Consider the following 17,741-nt stretch of genomic DNA (forward strand, 5'->3'; position numbering starts at 1 on the left):
TATTATACCTAATGATATACTGTCCCTTTACATGTGGACTCCAAAATTGTAATTGTGCATTCTGTTGAACAATAATAGGTACAATATAATATTTACATACAATCTGTGCATTCTGATTTGCATAAACATGCAGTTCTCCAGTACAATAGTGCATATTGCAGACTGTAAGACTATTCTGAGGTACCAACAAACCTCTCCACGCCAATACTTACCAAACAGGGTTTGTAAATGGGTTGCATCCCCATCTGCAAAGCCATCTGAAAATTATCTCTCTGTTGAATAGCATACAGTACCTGCAAGGTACACCATGTGTAATTCAAAGCCTTTGTGACATTCGTCCATGAATCATTTTGAAACCTAAAGTCCTGCTGAAATAAACGATTATGTCCTTCCATTGCTGGTAACACCAATTGTCCCAGTGATGGAATAGCAGGCATCCAATTCGCTAAAATATTCAATTCTTCGTATAAGTCCTTCCCTAAATAATGTAATTTGTTATACAAAGTGTCAGTGTCTACAGTCTTTAACACTCCCAACCCAGTACCAACAGTTCCTAAAATGGTATCATACCAAGCCCTCCGATACCGTGTACAATGTGGCATCTTAGGGAAAGTGATGTTATATGATAAGATCATGCGCTGATGCTTCATAGACATATTTTTACAAGTTTGTGGTAGACGCATTATGCAGGAAGATAACATACTCGGTTCCTGTTTCCAGAAAACATGCAAGAAGTCCATCCAGGTACTTCGGTTAGTAATTGGGGTGGCATTTGCGAACACCCATTCTCCAGTCCGATTTATCACTATTAAATCTTTCTTGCACATATTACAACCCTTTAAAAATAATAGCTTTTGTGTCCTGTTCCAATGAATCCATTGTTGATCTTGGAAGCCAGCTCGCTGTACACACCCCGTCCAGTGTGTATTATTCGAGATAGTCAAATTGAGGGTGACATTAGTTACCAACAACACACGACCCTGCACCTTCCACAGTGAGCTATTGTCAACAGTAACATTCATAATAAGCCAGCTGGTAGTACAAGTGTAGTTATCTTGAGTCAGCGTCTTGTTCTCCGAATTCTTCCACCAGTAGCGGACCACGTTCGTTTGGTTGAGGATTTCCGTCGCCGGTGTCCGAGTATACACTAGTGGGTAACCATCCAAAAGAAGTAGGACGACGTACTACAAAGGATAAACAACAAGCATGTTATTCTGGCAAATAACGATCTATGGGAACATTATGCAACTGTGAATCACCAGGCTTAACAATTGCCATTGTGCCATCTTGTCCTCTGGCCTCCACCTCAGCTGGCATAGGAGGCTGAGCTCCAGTAGGGTCCTTAACCCAAACCTTCTGTCCAAGTTGCAAATCAGTGGATCCAAAACTAGCCACTCCGCGAGTAGTGGATCGTGCAGGTGGCAAAATCTTTTGTGGTGTGGTGGTATTGATACTAATTATCACTACTTGAGCAATATGATCTCCTGGATTGATATTAAATACTTATGCAGAACCATTATACAGTAGAACCTGTATCTCCCCTTGATAATTTGCATCAATGACACCACCAAGGACAGTTAAACCAAGCATAGCTGACCATAACAATCAGGAATCTGCAATCCTAACCCAGTGTAAATGCGGGTAATAGAACCTGGAGAACAAGTATAGGAGTACGGAGTACTAAGATAACAACACGCCGCACCGCTGACGGAGGAGCGGTGGGGTCTTTTCATGCAAAGGCCAATAGGCATATTGAGACACTGAGGCCATGGTGATGGTCAAATGAGGTGTGAGCATGCGCATCAAGGGGGTTTCATCAGGACCCACTGCACGGTTATTAAGGGGCTGTATGGCATCATGGAGGTATGGCATCCAGCCTTGTAAAGTACGAGTAGGTGTCAATTTGCGTATACTTTGCTTGAGTAAACCATTCATATGCTCTACTAATCCGGCTGACTGAGGATAATAAGGAATGTGATAAATCCATTCAATGTTATACTCAGTACAAAAACTGGTGAGCAATTTATTTTTAAAGTGAGTACCATTGTCTGACTGAACTTGCAATGGCACTCCATAGTAGCGAATGATGAGGTTGCCCTGCGACAGGGATGTACAACCAGGAAACCTGAAAAGGTATCAACAGCGACACAGACATATTGGCATCCTTTAGACAAAGGTAAAGGGCCAATGTAATCAATCTGCCAGATTTGACCAGGCAAATTTCCGCGGGCCAAATGACCTTGCACTGGATGGGGTACCGGACGTTTAGTCAAATGTTGGCAGATTGGACAATGTGCAATAATATCTTTAATGAGGGAAGTGGTGAGTGCTAACCCTCGCTGTTGTGCCCAATGTAGTGTGGCTTGTTCACCCATATGTCCACTTTTTTGGTGTGCTCATGTCGCCAAACCTGAGCAATTTTCTGGTTCTTCCAGGGTTTCCACCTTGAGAGATGAAATTTTGCTTGGTTCATCAGCCACTGCGTTGTAAAAGCGTTCTAGATTATCACCCTTGCAATGAGCATCTAATTGAAAAACAGTAATGTTAGTAGTCTGCACATAATTCCAAATGTCTTGCCACAATTCTGTACCCCATAAATTTTTGTTGGTATTAATTTTCCAGTTGTAATGGCACCCGAGTCTTTTGTTTCTGCCAAAAGGCTCCAATTAGCATAATCTTCAGTTACTGAGACACTTAGCTCTACCTCTCCTGTCTGCACTGGCTACAAATCTAAGGCATTGTATTGCTTGCGGCGCTTCTTTAAAAGCTTGTTGTTATTTTTCTCCCCTCTCAAAATTATGTTTTTTCCTAGTCACTTTATATAATGGTGCTAAAATTTGCCCCAGGTGGGGGTATATGTTGTCTCCAAAAGCCAAATAATCCTATAAAACGTTATGCCTCCTTTTTTATTACAAGGAGGAACAAATTCCAAAATGTTCCGTTTAGCTTTTGACAAAATTTCCCTCAGACCATTATGCCACTGAATGCCTAGAAATTTCACTGTTTGGGATGGCCCTTGTATCTTATCAGGATTTATTTCCCATCCTTTTTTTTTTTTCCTTTAAATGTAAAATTCACAACTCCAACTGAGTCTGAACATCTTCCTGTGTTTTTCCTTGAATTATAATATCATCAATATACTACTACTTAACACTTCTAAAGCGGTACAAGGCATACACAGTGCTGTACACCATACATGAAAAGATGGTCCCTGCTCGAAGAGCTTACAATCTAAATAATGCACAATTTGCATATGATCAGCTAGAGGAAACTCCTCTAAATGATCTGCCACCGATAGTGGGGCTATGAATCCAGCCCTGTGGTAGTTTTAATAACCCCCTTCTCCATTAACTCTTTTATAGTTTTACTGATCTCAAGGTGCCCCCCTGATATTCTATACTGTTTTAAATGAATAGTCCGTGTGGCTGGGGGAATCTCTATTCTGGTCATTTTCACCTTTCCCACAGTAATTGAATGCGATTAGATGTAAGGTTTAACTCCAAATTGATATCTCCCATCTTGTAATGTTATTGTCAATCCTTTTAATATATTTATACCCAGTATATACTCAGGCACAGGTACAATCATAACTTAGTATTCCCTTTTAGGTAAATTTCCAATTTTTAATTCCACCCAGGTCTGTAGAGCTTCAATTTGTTTTCCACCCAACCTGGTCATGACAGCTCTCTGACCCTTAAATTTACGTGGATTCCCATATAATAAAGTGGCCTCAGGTCCAGTATCCACTAGTTCACGCACTTTTTGACAGGACCTATTTTTCCAACAAATTTCTATATTTACATGGGGCTGCAAGTCTAAATGCGCCAAGTGGGTGGAAGCCTGGTCATTCTGCCAATCATATTTTCCTGCTTTTTTAAGATACTGCACTTCTGTCCAGGGATACAAATCCTCATAACCCTGCCATTCCTCTTGCTCTTCTGGGAGCACGCTAGCACTAACACTAGGAGTTCCAGCCTCAGGGGGAGAATGGGCTGTCAGCATTTACCCGAGCTTGCTGACTGCGTACTACTTTGCCCCCATTTAATCCCCGCTTTTTAACTTTCCCTTTCCGCTTTTTAACTTTATACTGTGCCACCTTACTGCGGCACACTCTGCAATCCTCTGGTACCCTGTACACTTGTCCATCATCAGCTTTCCCTGACATTGTGCCATTACCGAATCACCTTTTACTGTCTGCATTTCTGCCTGTGCTTCCACTAGTTGCTGCTGGAGAAGTACATTTTCTTGATGCACCAGACGATATGCCGACAATAAAATCCACCCACGTCGACTTATTGAGCGCAACTCCTTGCCTTTAATTACAGGGGCTTTCTGTAGACATTGCAACACTTCCTCACACTTTCCCTCTCCTAGGCAAACATCCCAATTCTCACTTAAACCCGTATCAGTAGCCCATTCAGTTGCCAATGCCTGATAGGGATACTTATCCCACCCCGGGATACTAAATAACTGAGGTAACTGTGCCTGCACAATGTCCTCTGATATCCCAGCACCAATACTGTTATGGTTCTGTTTTTTCCCTTTCCGAAACATGTTTTTTTTTTTTTTTTGCTTAAACAATCCGCAAAACCCTGCTCGCAGCGCCAAATGTAGCAAATCAAGGGTTCGGATATTGCTTTAAAGATTGTTTATTCACACATCAATAGGCACACACATTTTACATAACACTCTTATGCAGTATACATTCATCACCACAGGATTGTAGCCTTCATCTGAGCTGCAACAGTAATCGGGGAAGCACCGAAGACCGCCCAGAGATCTGCGGGAAATCCCACACTGGAGAGGCGTCCTTCGAACCAGGTACAGAGCTTCCAACACAGGCCTTCAAAACGGAACACAATATTCCAAGTGGGGCCTCACTAATGGCTTGTACAGGGGTATCAACACTTCCTTTTTTCTGCTGGTTATAACCCTCTGTATGCAGCCTAGCATCCTTCTGGCTGTGACCACTGCCTTGTCACATTGTTTAGTCACCTTGAGATCCTCAGACACCATCACCCCAAAATCCCTCTTCCAAGCTGTGTTCTTCAGTCTCTCGCCTCTTATCTCATATATCTCCTTTGGATTTTTGCACCCCAAGTGTATCACTTCGCAGTTCTTAGCATTAAATTTTAACTGCCAGACCTTTGACCATTCTTCTAATTTTTGGAGATCTCTTCTCATGGTTTCTACTTCCTCCAGGATGTTCACTCTATTGACTATCTTTGTGACATCTGCAAAAAGACAAACTTTTCCTTCTAACCCTTCAGCAATGTCTCACACAAATATATTAAACGCAATTGGCCCCAGTACTGACCCCTGAGGCACTCCACTACTTGCCTTCCTTTCCTCTGAGCGAATTCCATTTACCACCTCTGTCTGTTGCTGAACTGAACCATAAAAAGATTTGCAATTGGCAAAACAAAGGATGCACCTATGACTATGCCTAAAACTTGTTGGCAAAACTCAAAAGGGCTGCTGGTGTTAAACCTGGATGTTCAATGCCGTGCTGTTTCTGGTAAACAGCATTGAATATTCAGGTTTATTTTTGCTGCTAAAATATTGACTGGCTGTTCTGATATTCAGCGCTAACTGGTTAACTTTTTAGCAGTCAAAGATAGGCCCGCTATTTTAAGCGGCCTATTTTGACCACTCAACATACCTGGTTTGGCGCTGAATATCTGTGTCTAACCGGTTATGACGCATGATATAGCCAGTTAGCAGCTAGTGGTTATCTCCCACTGAATATCCGCAGTTAGGCACTTAGATGCTGTTTAACCAGCCAGGAGTCATTCCTGGCTGGTTAAATAGTTTTGAATATTGGGGGAAAAGTAATTAGAGGTTAAAAATTCTGAAGATACCAGATATAGGCGTGGAACTTTCTCCAAACTTTCCCTCATCACTTGTAATTCCTCTGGATGAGGTACACTCATATATAAAGGTTCCATGCTAGCAGCTTCTGAAGTATTTGCTTGATTATTGGGAATCGTCATAGCCACAGTATGTTCAATAGCATAAATATATGCACAGTGAATCATGTGATGCCATGAGTAGGAGCGGAGGCTGACTTGCCTACTCTGACTCATCACCTAAACTATCACACATTTTAGTCTTTAATGACTGTGGAGTGAATTTCAACTTACCATCAGGGAGAGAAGCAGCTTGTTTGCTGAGGGGCTGAGAGACGATGAGTAATTTTGCTGGGATGGTGGGAAAAACAGTAGGGAAGGACAAAGAGACGCAGAGTGATGCAGAAGCCAAAATGGTGAATCAGTTGGCCTGCCGAGCCCCTCAATAAGCTCCATGTGGACGTCTGAGATTGTTGCAGTGGTGAGGGCAACTGTTGAGGCAGTGCTTGATACAATGCTACAACAACTTCATGACTATATTGAGTCGGCTCACAAGCGGTTGGACAGTATGTGCCTTGAAGTAGACATAAGTACATAAGTATTGCCATACTGGGACAGACCGAAGGTCCATGAAGCCCAGCATCCTGTTTCCAACAGTGACCAATCCAGGTCACATGTACCTGGCAAGATCCCAAAACAGTACAATACACTTTATTCTGCTTATTCTAGAAATAAGCAGTGGATTTTCCCCAAGACCATTTTAATAATGGTCTATAGACTGTTTTTTAGGAAGCCATCTAAACCTTATATAAACCCTGCTAAGCTAACTGTTTTTACCACATTCTCTTTCAACGAATTTCAGAGTTTAATTACATGTTGAGTGAAGAAATATTTTCTCTGATTCGTTTTAAATTTACTACTTTGTAGCTTCATTTCGTGCCCCCCTAGTCCTAGTATTTTTGGAAAGAGTAAACAAGTGATTCACATCTACCCGTTCCACTCCACTCAGTATTTTATATATCTCTATCACATCTCCCCTCATCCGTCTTTTCTCCAGGCTGAAGAGTCCAAGCCATTTCAGCCTTTCCTCATAGGGAAGTCATCCCATCCCTTTATCATTTTCGTCGCCCTTCTCTGTACCTTTTCTAATTCCAATATCTTTTTTGAGATGCAGTGACCAGAATTGTACAAAGTATTCATGGGGCAATACAAACTATAACATCCTCATTTTTATTTTTGATTCCTTTCCTAATAATACCTAACATTGTATTTGCTTTCTTTGCTGCAGCAGCACACTGAACAGAGGGTTTCAAAGTATCGTCAACGATGATTCTTAGATCCTTTTCCTGGTCGGTGATTCTTAACGTGGAACCTTGCATCGCATAGCTATAGTTCGGGTTCCTCTTTCCCCACATGCTTCACTTTGCAGTTGCTCACATTAAACATCATCTGCCATCTGGATGCCCAGTCTCCCAGTCTTGTAAGGTTGTCTTGCAATTGTGTACAATCTTCTTGCGATTTAACAACTTTGAATAACTTTGTGTCATCAGCAAATTTAATTACCTCACTAGTTATTCCCATATCTAGATCATTTATAAATATGTTAGAAAGTAGCGGTTAATAAATCCTAATAAATAAAAGAAATATTCCAAGCGCCACCTATGCTGGCCTTTCAACAACTACCTAATCTGAAACAAAAATGAGTGAAAAGCAAATTCCCAACAGAAGCTCAGAAAGAAGAGAATGGCACACTTTGCTGCAATATGCCAAGCTGCAAACTGTGCCAACACATATCAGAGGATTTCACAGTCACATGGGCAAAACATTCAGCATAAAGGGATCCTACATGTGCTTATAAAGAAGGATGTTGAAGAGGCAGGCCAAATACTTTAGACTAGGGTTCATTTACACATTAAACACTACAGTGCTAACTAGGGTGACACCTTAGCAGGATTGCATTTTGCCAGACCAGAGCACTTCATGAATGATTTTATGGTGTCAGTACTAAAAGGAAATTTCAAAACCATCCAGGCAGTGGCGTTCCTAGGGGGGCTGACACCCAGGGCGGATCGCCGATGCGCCCCGCCCCCTGGGTGCAGCGCCCCCCCCCCCGGGTGCACGCCGCTGGGGGGGTGCTGTGCTCGCCTGTCCTTTGTTTGTTCCATGCTCCTGCTCTGCCCCAGAACAGGAAGTAACCTGTTCCGGGGCAGAGGGAGCATGGAACGAACGATGTACAGGCGCGCGCGGCACCCCCCAGTGGCGTGCACCCAGGGCGGACTGCACCCACTGCCCCCCCCCCCCAGGAACGCCACTGCATCCAGGAATGAAAAACCTTTGAAGTTAGATTGATGAAATATTTTGACACCCACCAGACAGGACTTAACAAATATCTGGATTTTGTATGTCAATATCAATATGGCTCTTATAGACCGGTAATGTCTCTTAAAATGGGTTTCACTGCAGTGTACAAATATGTAAAATAATATAATCACAAAAAATAGTAAAGCAGAAATTTACAAAACATTTGTAAAATAATAAAATCCCCCAAAGTTATAAAATAATAAAACAAACATCTAAAAAAAAAAATTGAAATAGTGGCATTTAAAAAGAAAAATGATAAAATATATCATAGAGCAAACATAAGAATCTCTACCAGCAGCATATATCTTAATTATAAAAAATTAGAATTTAGTAAACAAAAAAGTTTTATCTTTTTCCGGAATATTAAAATAATTTTGCCCAGTTTTAATCAAAGAAGGGAGTGAGTTCCAAAAGGACACCCCCATAAATGCATTATAAAAAGCATAAAATTATACTACTTTGTTATCCTCATATCACCCATCCATCTCTCCATTTCTCTTTCCCTCCCCACTCCTACCTTTCCACAGGACTATCATTGAAATGCTTTTATGTTTCATATTCCGATATATATCATTTGATCATTTTTGATCTGAAGAAGAAGGTATTGCTTTAGAAAGCTAATCAAAAAATGTATTGTTGGTCCAATTAAAAAAGGTATCATCTTATTTTCTTTTCTGTGATTTGTTTTTATTTCTGTTCATTACCTAAAAGCCTAATTGGCTTCCAGAACCTCCCTACCCCACTTTCCTATGTTGTTGGTACCCACAGGTACCAAGACAGCCAACTCCTGGTGGATTCTAGCCTCTGAAGACATCCTCAGTGTGAGAGAATATTTCATTTCCTGGTGGGAATGAAATATCCTCTCATACTTCCTGTCCCACAAAGGTGATCCTGTCCTGCCAAGTGACCTTTCTCCTTCAAGACATTACAGAGGCTACCAGACTGAAGGTGGGATTTCTCTTACTCTGCCTTTGCAGGTTTCCTTTATATATACTTATCAGTCTACCTCAGCTCCTCCAAGTCTATTACTCCAGCCTCTAGAGATTGGACTTACTGTTTTTTATTTATTTATTTATAATTTCAAATAATATACTTACAGACTTCACACGCAATTCTTAACCCTCTATATTTACATTTATCCATTGGCTGTAAAACGTTTAAGCTAATGTTTCCTAGAGTCTATGAATACTCTTAACTGTTCCGGCTGAAAGAAAATATACTTTAAACCTTCAGACTTTAGAACACATTTGCATGGATAGTTCAGGAAAAATGAGGCACCTAACTCCTGGGCCTCTTTTCTCATACACAAAAATAGTTTTCTAGTGTCCTGTGTTTGTTTTGTAACATCTTGAAAAATACGCACAGTTTTTCCATAAAACAAATCATTCATTTTACGGAAATATAATAGTTTTATAGCATCCATATCTTGTTGAAAAACAAATTGCACTAAAAGAGTCATTCTTTCAGAGTGTTCTGATATGGATGCTTCCAAAAGTTCAGATATGTTTAAACTCTTATCAATTACTTTGTTTGCAGGTGGTTGACTTTCCGAGGGAATTTTATTTTGTATGTAGTAAATTTTGTTAATATAAGTACATAAGTAATGCCATACTGGGAAAAGACCAAGAGGCATATTTTCAAAGCACTTAGCCTTCCAAAGTTCCATAGGTTTCTGTGGAACTTTGGAAGGCTAAGTGCTTTGAAAATATGCCTCCAAGGGTCCATCGAGCCCAGCATCTTGTCCACGACAGCGGCCAATCCAGGCCAAGGGCACCTGGCAAGCTTCCCAAACGTACAAACATTCTATACATGTTATTCCTGGGATTTTGGATTTTTCCAAGTCCATTTAGTAGCGGTTTATGGACTTGTCCTTTAGAAAACCGTCCAACCCCTTTTTAAACTCTGCTAAGCTAACCGCCTTCACCACATTTTCCGGCAATGAATTCCAGAGTTTAATTACACGTTGGGTGAAGAAAAATTTTCTCTGATTTTGTTTTAAATTTACTACACTGTAGTTTAATCGCATGCCCCTTAGTCCTAGTATTTTTGGAAAGCGTGAACAAACGCTTCACATCCACCTGTTCCACTCCACTCATTATTTTATATACCTCTATCATGTCTCTCCTCAGCCGTCTCTTCTCCAAGCTGAATAGCCCTAGCCTCCTTAGTCTTTCTTCATAGGGAAGTCGTTCCATCCCCGCTATCATTTTAGTCGCCCTTCGCTGCACCTTTTCCAATTGTACTATATCTTTCTTGAGATGCGGTGACCAGAATTGAACACAATACTCAAGGTGCGGTCGCACCATGGAGCGATACAACGGCATTATAACGTCCTCACACCTGTTTTCCATACCTTTCCTAATAATACCCAATAATAATAGGAGGCAAAGATTCTGGGGAATATTTTAAGATCTCAGTAAGATATTTTTTGAAGGCATCAATAGGAGAGATTCCCAGTTCTCTCGGAAAGTTCAGAATACGCAAATTATGTCTCCGATTATAATTCTCTATTTGATAAATGCTTCTTTTAATCATTGTTTTATCCTTTATCATTTCAGAAGATAGTTCTTGTAACTTTTTAACATCTTGATTAATCTTTGTCGTTTGTGTTGTAAATTCTGTTTTTATTGTGGGTAAAGATTCAGAAAAAGTATTCATAGTACTCACTAGGGTAGAAATTTCTTTTGTTGACTTATCAACGTTTGCAGCCAACTGTTGGAGAGCAGTCCATATGTTCTCCAATGACACCGTCCCGGAAGCAGCTCTCATTTGCTTCAAATCGATGCTCAGGCTCGAAGGCCCTCGCTTCCCTTCAGGATCTGCCTTCCCAGCACCTTCAACCGAGGTCCCTTCGTTGCACTGTTCGGTTTCGGAAGGGCCTTTCTGGGTCTGGCGTCCTTCCGGAGGGGGCGGTGGATAAAGTGTCGGGGGCGAAAGAGTGACATTCAGACCCAAGTCCTCCAGCTTTTCCCCTTCCTGGAGGACAGTGGGGCTCCTCCCGATGTTTTGGGTATTACTTCTCGAAGTGTACCTCACAATCGACTGCTGATGGGGGGATGAAGTCCAGGGTGTTGAGGCTTCCACCCGGACTATTCCCTTTCTCTTTGTGTGCGGCATATGTAAAAAAGAAATTTTCTTCTACAGAACGGCGATTTCGGGAGGCTCAACACCGATCAGTTACGTGCCACCATCTTGACACGCCAGAGTCCCGCCCTGGACTTATTGTTTGAGCGTCAGAAGTTCTTTGCTCCGACTCCTCATGCTGGGAGATAATCATACATATGGATTCAATGCAAAAGACTGAATTTCCCCCATCTTGTTGCTGGATGGTTGTCTGCATTAATAAATACATCATCTAAAGCTGCTTTCTCTGATTTAAACTGTTAGAGATGGACATTGCTCTATTAAAAGGTGATGAGCCTGATATTATATATGGGAAACTGTGTGTTGTTTGAGTATAGTCAGAATGAACATTGGCTTTGTATATGATACTTTTTTATACTGAAAACAATATCTTTAAGAAAAGGAAAATGAACCTAAGGTTAAGCATCGAGGCATTAAGTAGTTTTGGACAGTGTTTAGTTGACAGTTTTTGGTTCTCTCCTTGTCCATGGCTCTTTTATGATGTGCTAATTTCATGTACTATTCCTGCCTAAATTTTGCAGTACTGTGGAGTGCAGAATTTGTACAGAATTCCGCAGCCACACAGAATTCAACATTTTTACTCAGAATCTGCGCTCCGGAATTGCTGGCTAGCTGGCCTCTCCAGTCCGTAGTTAAGGCTTGCTGGCTCCCTCACTTTCATCGCCGCTCCCTCCTCACGAGCCTTGCTGGGCCCTCCTCTGGCCTACCTGAGTATGCCCTGGTGTTCTAGAGGCCTCTTTGGGAGCAGGAAAGAATCCCACTCTTTACTGCTTGCTGCCGCTTCTCTGGGCCGGTGCCACCGATTTTTCAAAATGGACACCGAGACTTCAAGCGGTAATCTTGTGAGACTGCCATAGGAAGTCTCAGAAGCCTTTTAGATAAAACGACAGCACCAGCCCATGGCAGCAGCAGTGGGCAAGAAAGAGTGGGGTTCTTTCCTGCCCTGAAGAGGTATTCCCATGCAACTTCTGCTCCTACCCCACTGGAGTGTGCAAGGGCGGCTGAAAAAAAATATGGATAACGTGTGGGTGTGTGCAGGGAGGGAGACAGGGTGCTATTTAAAAAAAAAGTGGATGCTATATGTATGGGGGGGGGGGGCTGAAAAAAAAGGTGGATGCTATGGGTGGGTAGAGAGGGAGAGAATGGAGCTGTAAGGGTGGATGCTATATGTATGGGGGGGGGGGCTGAAAAAAAAGGTGGATGCTATGGGTGGGTAGAGAGGGAGAGAATGGAGCTGTAAGGGTGGATGCTATGAATGGGTGGAAGGAAGGGGGCTGGGAAAAATATGGATGGTATCTGTTTACAGGGAGACAGCTGTAATATCGGTTAAATTATGACTAATAAAGTTTCAAAGTTTGCAAACTTTGTGTACAGAATTTAGCAGAATTTGCAAAATTTTGTGCACAATTTTGAATTTTTTTTTGCGCAGAATTCTGGCAGGAGTAATATATTTATGAAAGAAAAAAGTAGTTTTTCTCAGTCACAGAAACTTTGTATCATATGTCTTTCTAGACAAGACAGTTGTTTTGTAGCTATAAATATCTTTGCTTTCCCCTAGCTAGCTTCACAGCAATCCTGATATGTTCAGTGTATGTGAAGGTTTCTTGATTAACCTGGATTTCTGTTTACAAATGTGTAAGCAAGCTAATGAGTCTTGACTTGTGTTTTCTGCAGGGTCTGTGCATTGTGTTACTGAAAAAGGGAAGACAACCCAAACCTTGTGTACTGAGAGTCCATTGAAAATGCTTCTATTCTTAGAGAGGAGAGAGGTTCTGGTGGTAGTCACTGAGAATTTCCTCTTGTCTCAGTACACTATCAACCCTGAGGGAGCAGCTGAGGAAATTATGAAGGTAAGAGAGACAGGAATACTGCTGAATAAGCTAGAATGGAAACTCATAGGGAAGACTGGACAGATGTGATAGTCACTGTTTAGAATTATGCAGAATACAATATGCATTTGAGGTTTCAATTTTGTATTGACTCATGATATTTTTCTATTTTCAGTGATTTTTTTATACTGTTATTTACTGTATATCTGTTGTGAAGTTTACTGGATAGAGCCATCCTTCCTTTCTTTCTGCATTCTTGTAATATGAATATCATAGGTATTCAGCAAAAATGTTCTCAGTTGACAAGCGGATAGATGCAGCTATACAAGTGGTGATATCATCAGATGGAGCAAGGGTGGACTTCCCCAGAGTAAGGTTTCTCTGGCATGCTTGGGCATTTTTGCCTAGCGTAGCCTTTGTGCTCATCATCAATCTTAATAATCTGCTTAGATTGACAGGACCTAGTTCTATGCGTGCCTCAAAATAAGAAAAAAAAAAATAGAAGAGAGATAAATGGAAGACTACCATTATATACTGTACCTGACATGGAATCAGGCAAGTCAAAATGTGCTAAGACCGCTTAATTCATGGGCTTCAGCACCAGGGAACACAGCTGCACACAGTTCAAATCTTAAAGTTGCCACAGAGTTATATAAACATTTCTATCCTATTCCACCCCCACGCCTTTCTTCCAAAGTATATGTATTGAGAACTTTAAGTCTGTCCCCATATGCTTTATGATGAATACGACTGATCATTTTAATAACCACCCTCTGGACCGATTCCATTCTGTTTATATCTTTTTGAAGGCACAGTCTCCAGAATTGTGCACAGTATTCTAAATGAGGTCTCACCAGAGTCTTGTACAGAGGCATCATCACCTCCATTTTCCTAGTGACCATTCCTTTCCCTATGCACTCAAGCATCCTTGCTGTCGCGATCACCTTTTCTATCTGTTTGGCCACCTTAGCATCATCACATACGATCACATCCAAGTCTGCTCCTCTTTTATGCACAAAATTTACTCACCCTCTAAACTGTACCATTCCCTTGGGTTTTTGCAGCCCAGATGCATGTTCCTTGTCATCAAGCAGATGAAGCCATTACGTATGGGTTGTGTCCATCAACCAGCAGGGGGAGATAGAGCACTCAACTTTTCACAGTGCCTCATGGCCAGCTAGCTCCACTGCCTCTTCAGTATTCTCTATCTCCCCAAGCAGGGTGGCTGCAGCTTCTTCGAGCTCCATCAAAAATCTGCCTGGGGGTGGTTCCTGGCTTGCCAGTTGTTAGCCGGGGTGTTAGAGGCTATAGCAGCTTCACTTTGAAGGCACATAGGTCAGCCCTTTCCCTGCCTTACCCATGCCCCCGTGGATGTGGACATATTAGCTTGCTTTTCCCTGTCCTTTCCCACTCAGTGGATGCAGGCACATTGGGTTCGCCTTTCCCACTTATCTGAGCCTCCGGAGTGTTTTTATTTATCTCTTTTGCCTCTGCTTTCCTCACAGCTTTGTTAAATAAATAAATAAATAAAGTCGCGTCGCGCTTCAGCGCAGCGATTTTGGAAAAGAGGTTTTTTTTTCTTGAGATTCTTCTGCAGGACCGGAGCTGTGATACTCGGTCCAGTGAGGTAAGAGTGTTTTTTGACTCCTCCGGGGTGGGCCCGCGATCGGGACATTTTTGGCGTGAACCGCCATTTTTGAATTTTACTGCTGTTTTCGGCGATGGCTGCGGAGACTGTAAAGCGCTGTTCTAAATCTGGCAAGCGCAAATAAGCAGCGGGGCTCTGTAATTCGTGCTGTACAGATGGTAGAGCCGGCCCGAGCATGGCGAGCGGCGATCTGTTGCGCTCTGAGCTGGCAGCGGACGCCATTTTGGATTTTCCACATGGCTCAGCCTCCGTTGCGACGGAGAGCCCTGAATCTGGGGGGGGGGGGGGTGTCCTCTGAGTGAGGCTAATAATAGAGCTGATAGCCCTGGGCAGGATCCGGGCGGTCAGGGAGCGGTTTTCTCCCCTGATTTTGTTTTAATTTAAATCTTCTTTTATTAATTAAACAGGTACAACATTTTGGTTCAAAACAAGCAGGTAGAACTTGGAACAATTTTCGATATAACAATGCACCTTATCATTTCAGCAAAGTTTTATACAAAACAGTTCCTCTTTTTCCTCCCCTCCCTCCCCCCCAAAATCCGCCACCCCCCCCCCCCCCCAAGAAAAGAAAAGTAAAAAAAAAAAAAAAAACAACTTATATATATATATATATATATATATATATATATATATATATATATATATATATTTCTTGACATCCTTCATAATCTATTTAACACAAAACTGCGTGCCCTCGGTGATAGCGATTGGATATAACCGTCCCATATCTCTAAGAATTTTTCCCTTCTCTTTGGGGAGGACCCCACCACCCTACGTTCCTGCAGCAGCAACTCATACAACTTGTTTCTCCAATGCCAGTAGTCTGGTGGTTCAGCCTGCATCCAATTATTCATAATAAGCTTCTTCGCAATTACACTGGCCTTTCGGACAAACTGCTGGGCCCCCTTGTGTGTCAATTTCAGGCTTTCATAATTGTCTAGCAGTATCGCCAGGGGAGAAAACTGTATCTTATGTTTTACCACCTGTTCCAAATAGTGAGCTATTTGCTTCCAAAAAGATTTAATCTTATAGCATTCCCAAAGGGAGTGGAACAACGTCCCCTCCCCCTGCCTACACTTAGAACACAGCGGGTCTGGGACACCTCCAATTTTAAACACCTGGGGCTTAGACATGTATGCCCTATATAAAATTCTGTATTGACATTCCCGTAATGTGGCGTTTCCTGTTAGGGAGGGTATGCGGGCCGCCAATTTCCTAAGATCAGTTTGCTGGTTGGGCTGTTGTAAATCATGATTCCACCTTCGGCAAATATGCCCCACATCTTTCCCCTCCCCTATCTCCTAAAGGGCCTTCTGCAGGCCTGAAACCGACAGCCTTTCTCCCGGAATTGATCCAAAGAATTCCCTGATCCTCCGTCCATGCCCAGCTCCCAGTTTACTCTGATCTAAAGAGCGGACATAGCCAACTGACCATATGCAAAGGTGTGGCTAGTGTTTATACCCACCCCCAGAGCCCCCAAACTCAGCAGTTGTCCCCGAGAACTAAGAACATGCTCTAATCGTGTGATCCCCAGCTCTGATCACCTCTTGAATACTTTTGATTCAGATCCTGGTGTGAATTGAGGATTACCCTGTAGTGGTAGCAGGTCTGTGGTGTCTGCTGCTACTCCCCAGTGTCGAACTAAGTCCCTCCAAATACCCTTAAGTGGCTCAAGCAATACACTACTTCCCTTGCAAGCCGGGACTGCTCCCCATGGGCACTATATCAAATAGTATAAATGGTATGGTTTGAAGTATTCCTGTTCCATCCCCCTGTGCGTGTAATCTTCTCTATCCAATAACCAATCTCCCAAGTGTCTCAGCAAGCAGGCTTGGTTATAACGATGAAAGTCTGGCAACCCCATCCCCCCTGTAACCCACGAACCCATCAGTATATGCAGTGGGAGTTTAGGTTTTGCATCTCTCCATACAAATCTACGCACACATGCATAAATCTGTCGTAGGTCTTTCCCCGGTGGCTCTATACCTTTCAAGTACTCTCTTTGAGGTTAAAGGGTAAACTCCACCATCCGAAATAATTGTATCCTCCCATGCATTGTCAAAGGAAGTGCCTTCCATCGTCCCAATCTTCTCTTCATAGCCTCCAGCAAACTAGTGATATTGAGACAATGTAGTGCAGAGGTCTGCATAGATATTCGCACTCCCAAATAATGAAGCGACTCAGAGGCCCACTTTAATGGGAACGCACCCCTCCACATCCCACGTACCTCAGTACTTCCTGTTAGCGCCTGAGATTTAGTGTAATTTATTTTAAAACCTGCAAACTACTACTACTACTATTTAGCATTTCTATAGCGCTACAAGGCATACGCAGCGCTGCACAAACATAGAAGAAAGACAGTCCCTGCTCAAAGAGCTTACAATCTAATAGACAAAAAATAAATAAAGTAATCAAATCAATTAATGTGAACGGGAAGGAAGAGAGGAGGGTAGGTGGAGGCGAGTGGTTACAAGTGGTTTCGAGTCAAAAGCAATGTTAAAGAGGTGGGCTTTCAGTCTAGATTTAAAGGTGGCCAAGGATGGGGCAAGATGTAGGGGCTCAGGAAGTTTATTCCAGGCGTAGGGTGCAGCGAGACAGAAGGCGCGAAGTCTGGAGTTGGCAATAGTGGAGAAGGGAACAGATAAGAAGGATTTATCCATGGAGCGGAGTGCACGGGAAGGGGGTGTAGGGAAGGATGAGTGTGGAGAGATACTGGGGAGCAGCAGAGTGAGTACATTTATAGGTTAGTAGAAGAAGTTTGAACAGGATGCGAAAACGGATAGTGAGCCAGTGAAGGGTCTTGAGGAGAGGGGTAGTATGAGTAAAGCGACCCTGGCGGAAGATGAGACGGGCAGCAGAGTTTTGAAACGACTGGAGAGGGGAGAGGTGACTAAGTGGGAGGCCAGCAAA

The 17,741-nt window shown here is 42.5% G+C and overlaps 1 protein-coding gene across 1 annotated transcript in view; it reads left to right on the top strand.

The window, feature by feature from the left end:
- IFT140 (intraflagellar transport 140) overlaps positions 1–17,741 on the top strand; it is a 681,938-nt gene that overhangs the window by 98,205 nt on the left and 565,992 nt on the right. Inside the window, exon 6 of the mRNA XM_030212528.1 lies at positions 13,029–13,204. Coding sequence (XP_030068388.1) covers positions 13,029–13,204 — 176 coding nt within the window. The remainder of the gene's footprint in view (positions 1–13,028; positions 13,205–17,741) is intronic.

Source organism: Microcaecilia unicolor, chromosome 8, assembly GCF_901765095.1.
Source record: "Microcaecilia unicolor chromosome 8, aMicUni1.1, whole genome shotgun sequence".
In the NCBI taxonomy this organism is placed as follows: Eukaryota; Metazoa; Chordata; class Amphibia; order Gymnophiona; family Siphonopidae; genus Microcaecilia; species Microcaecilia unicolor.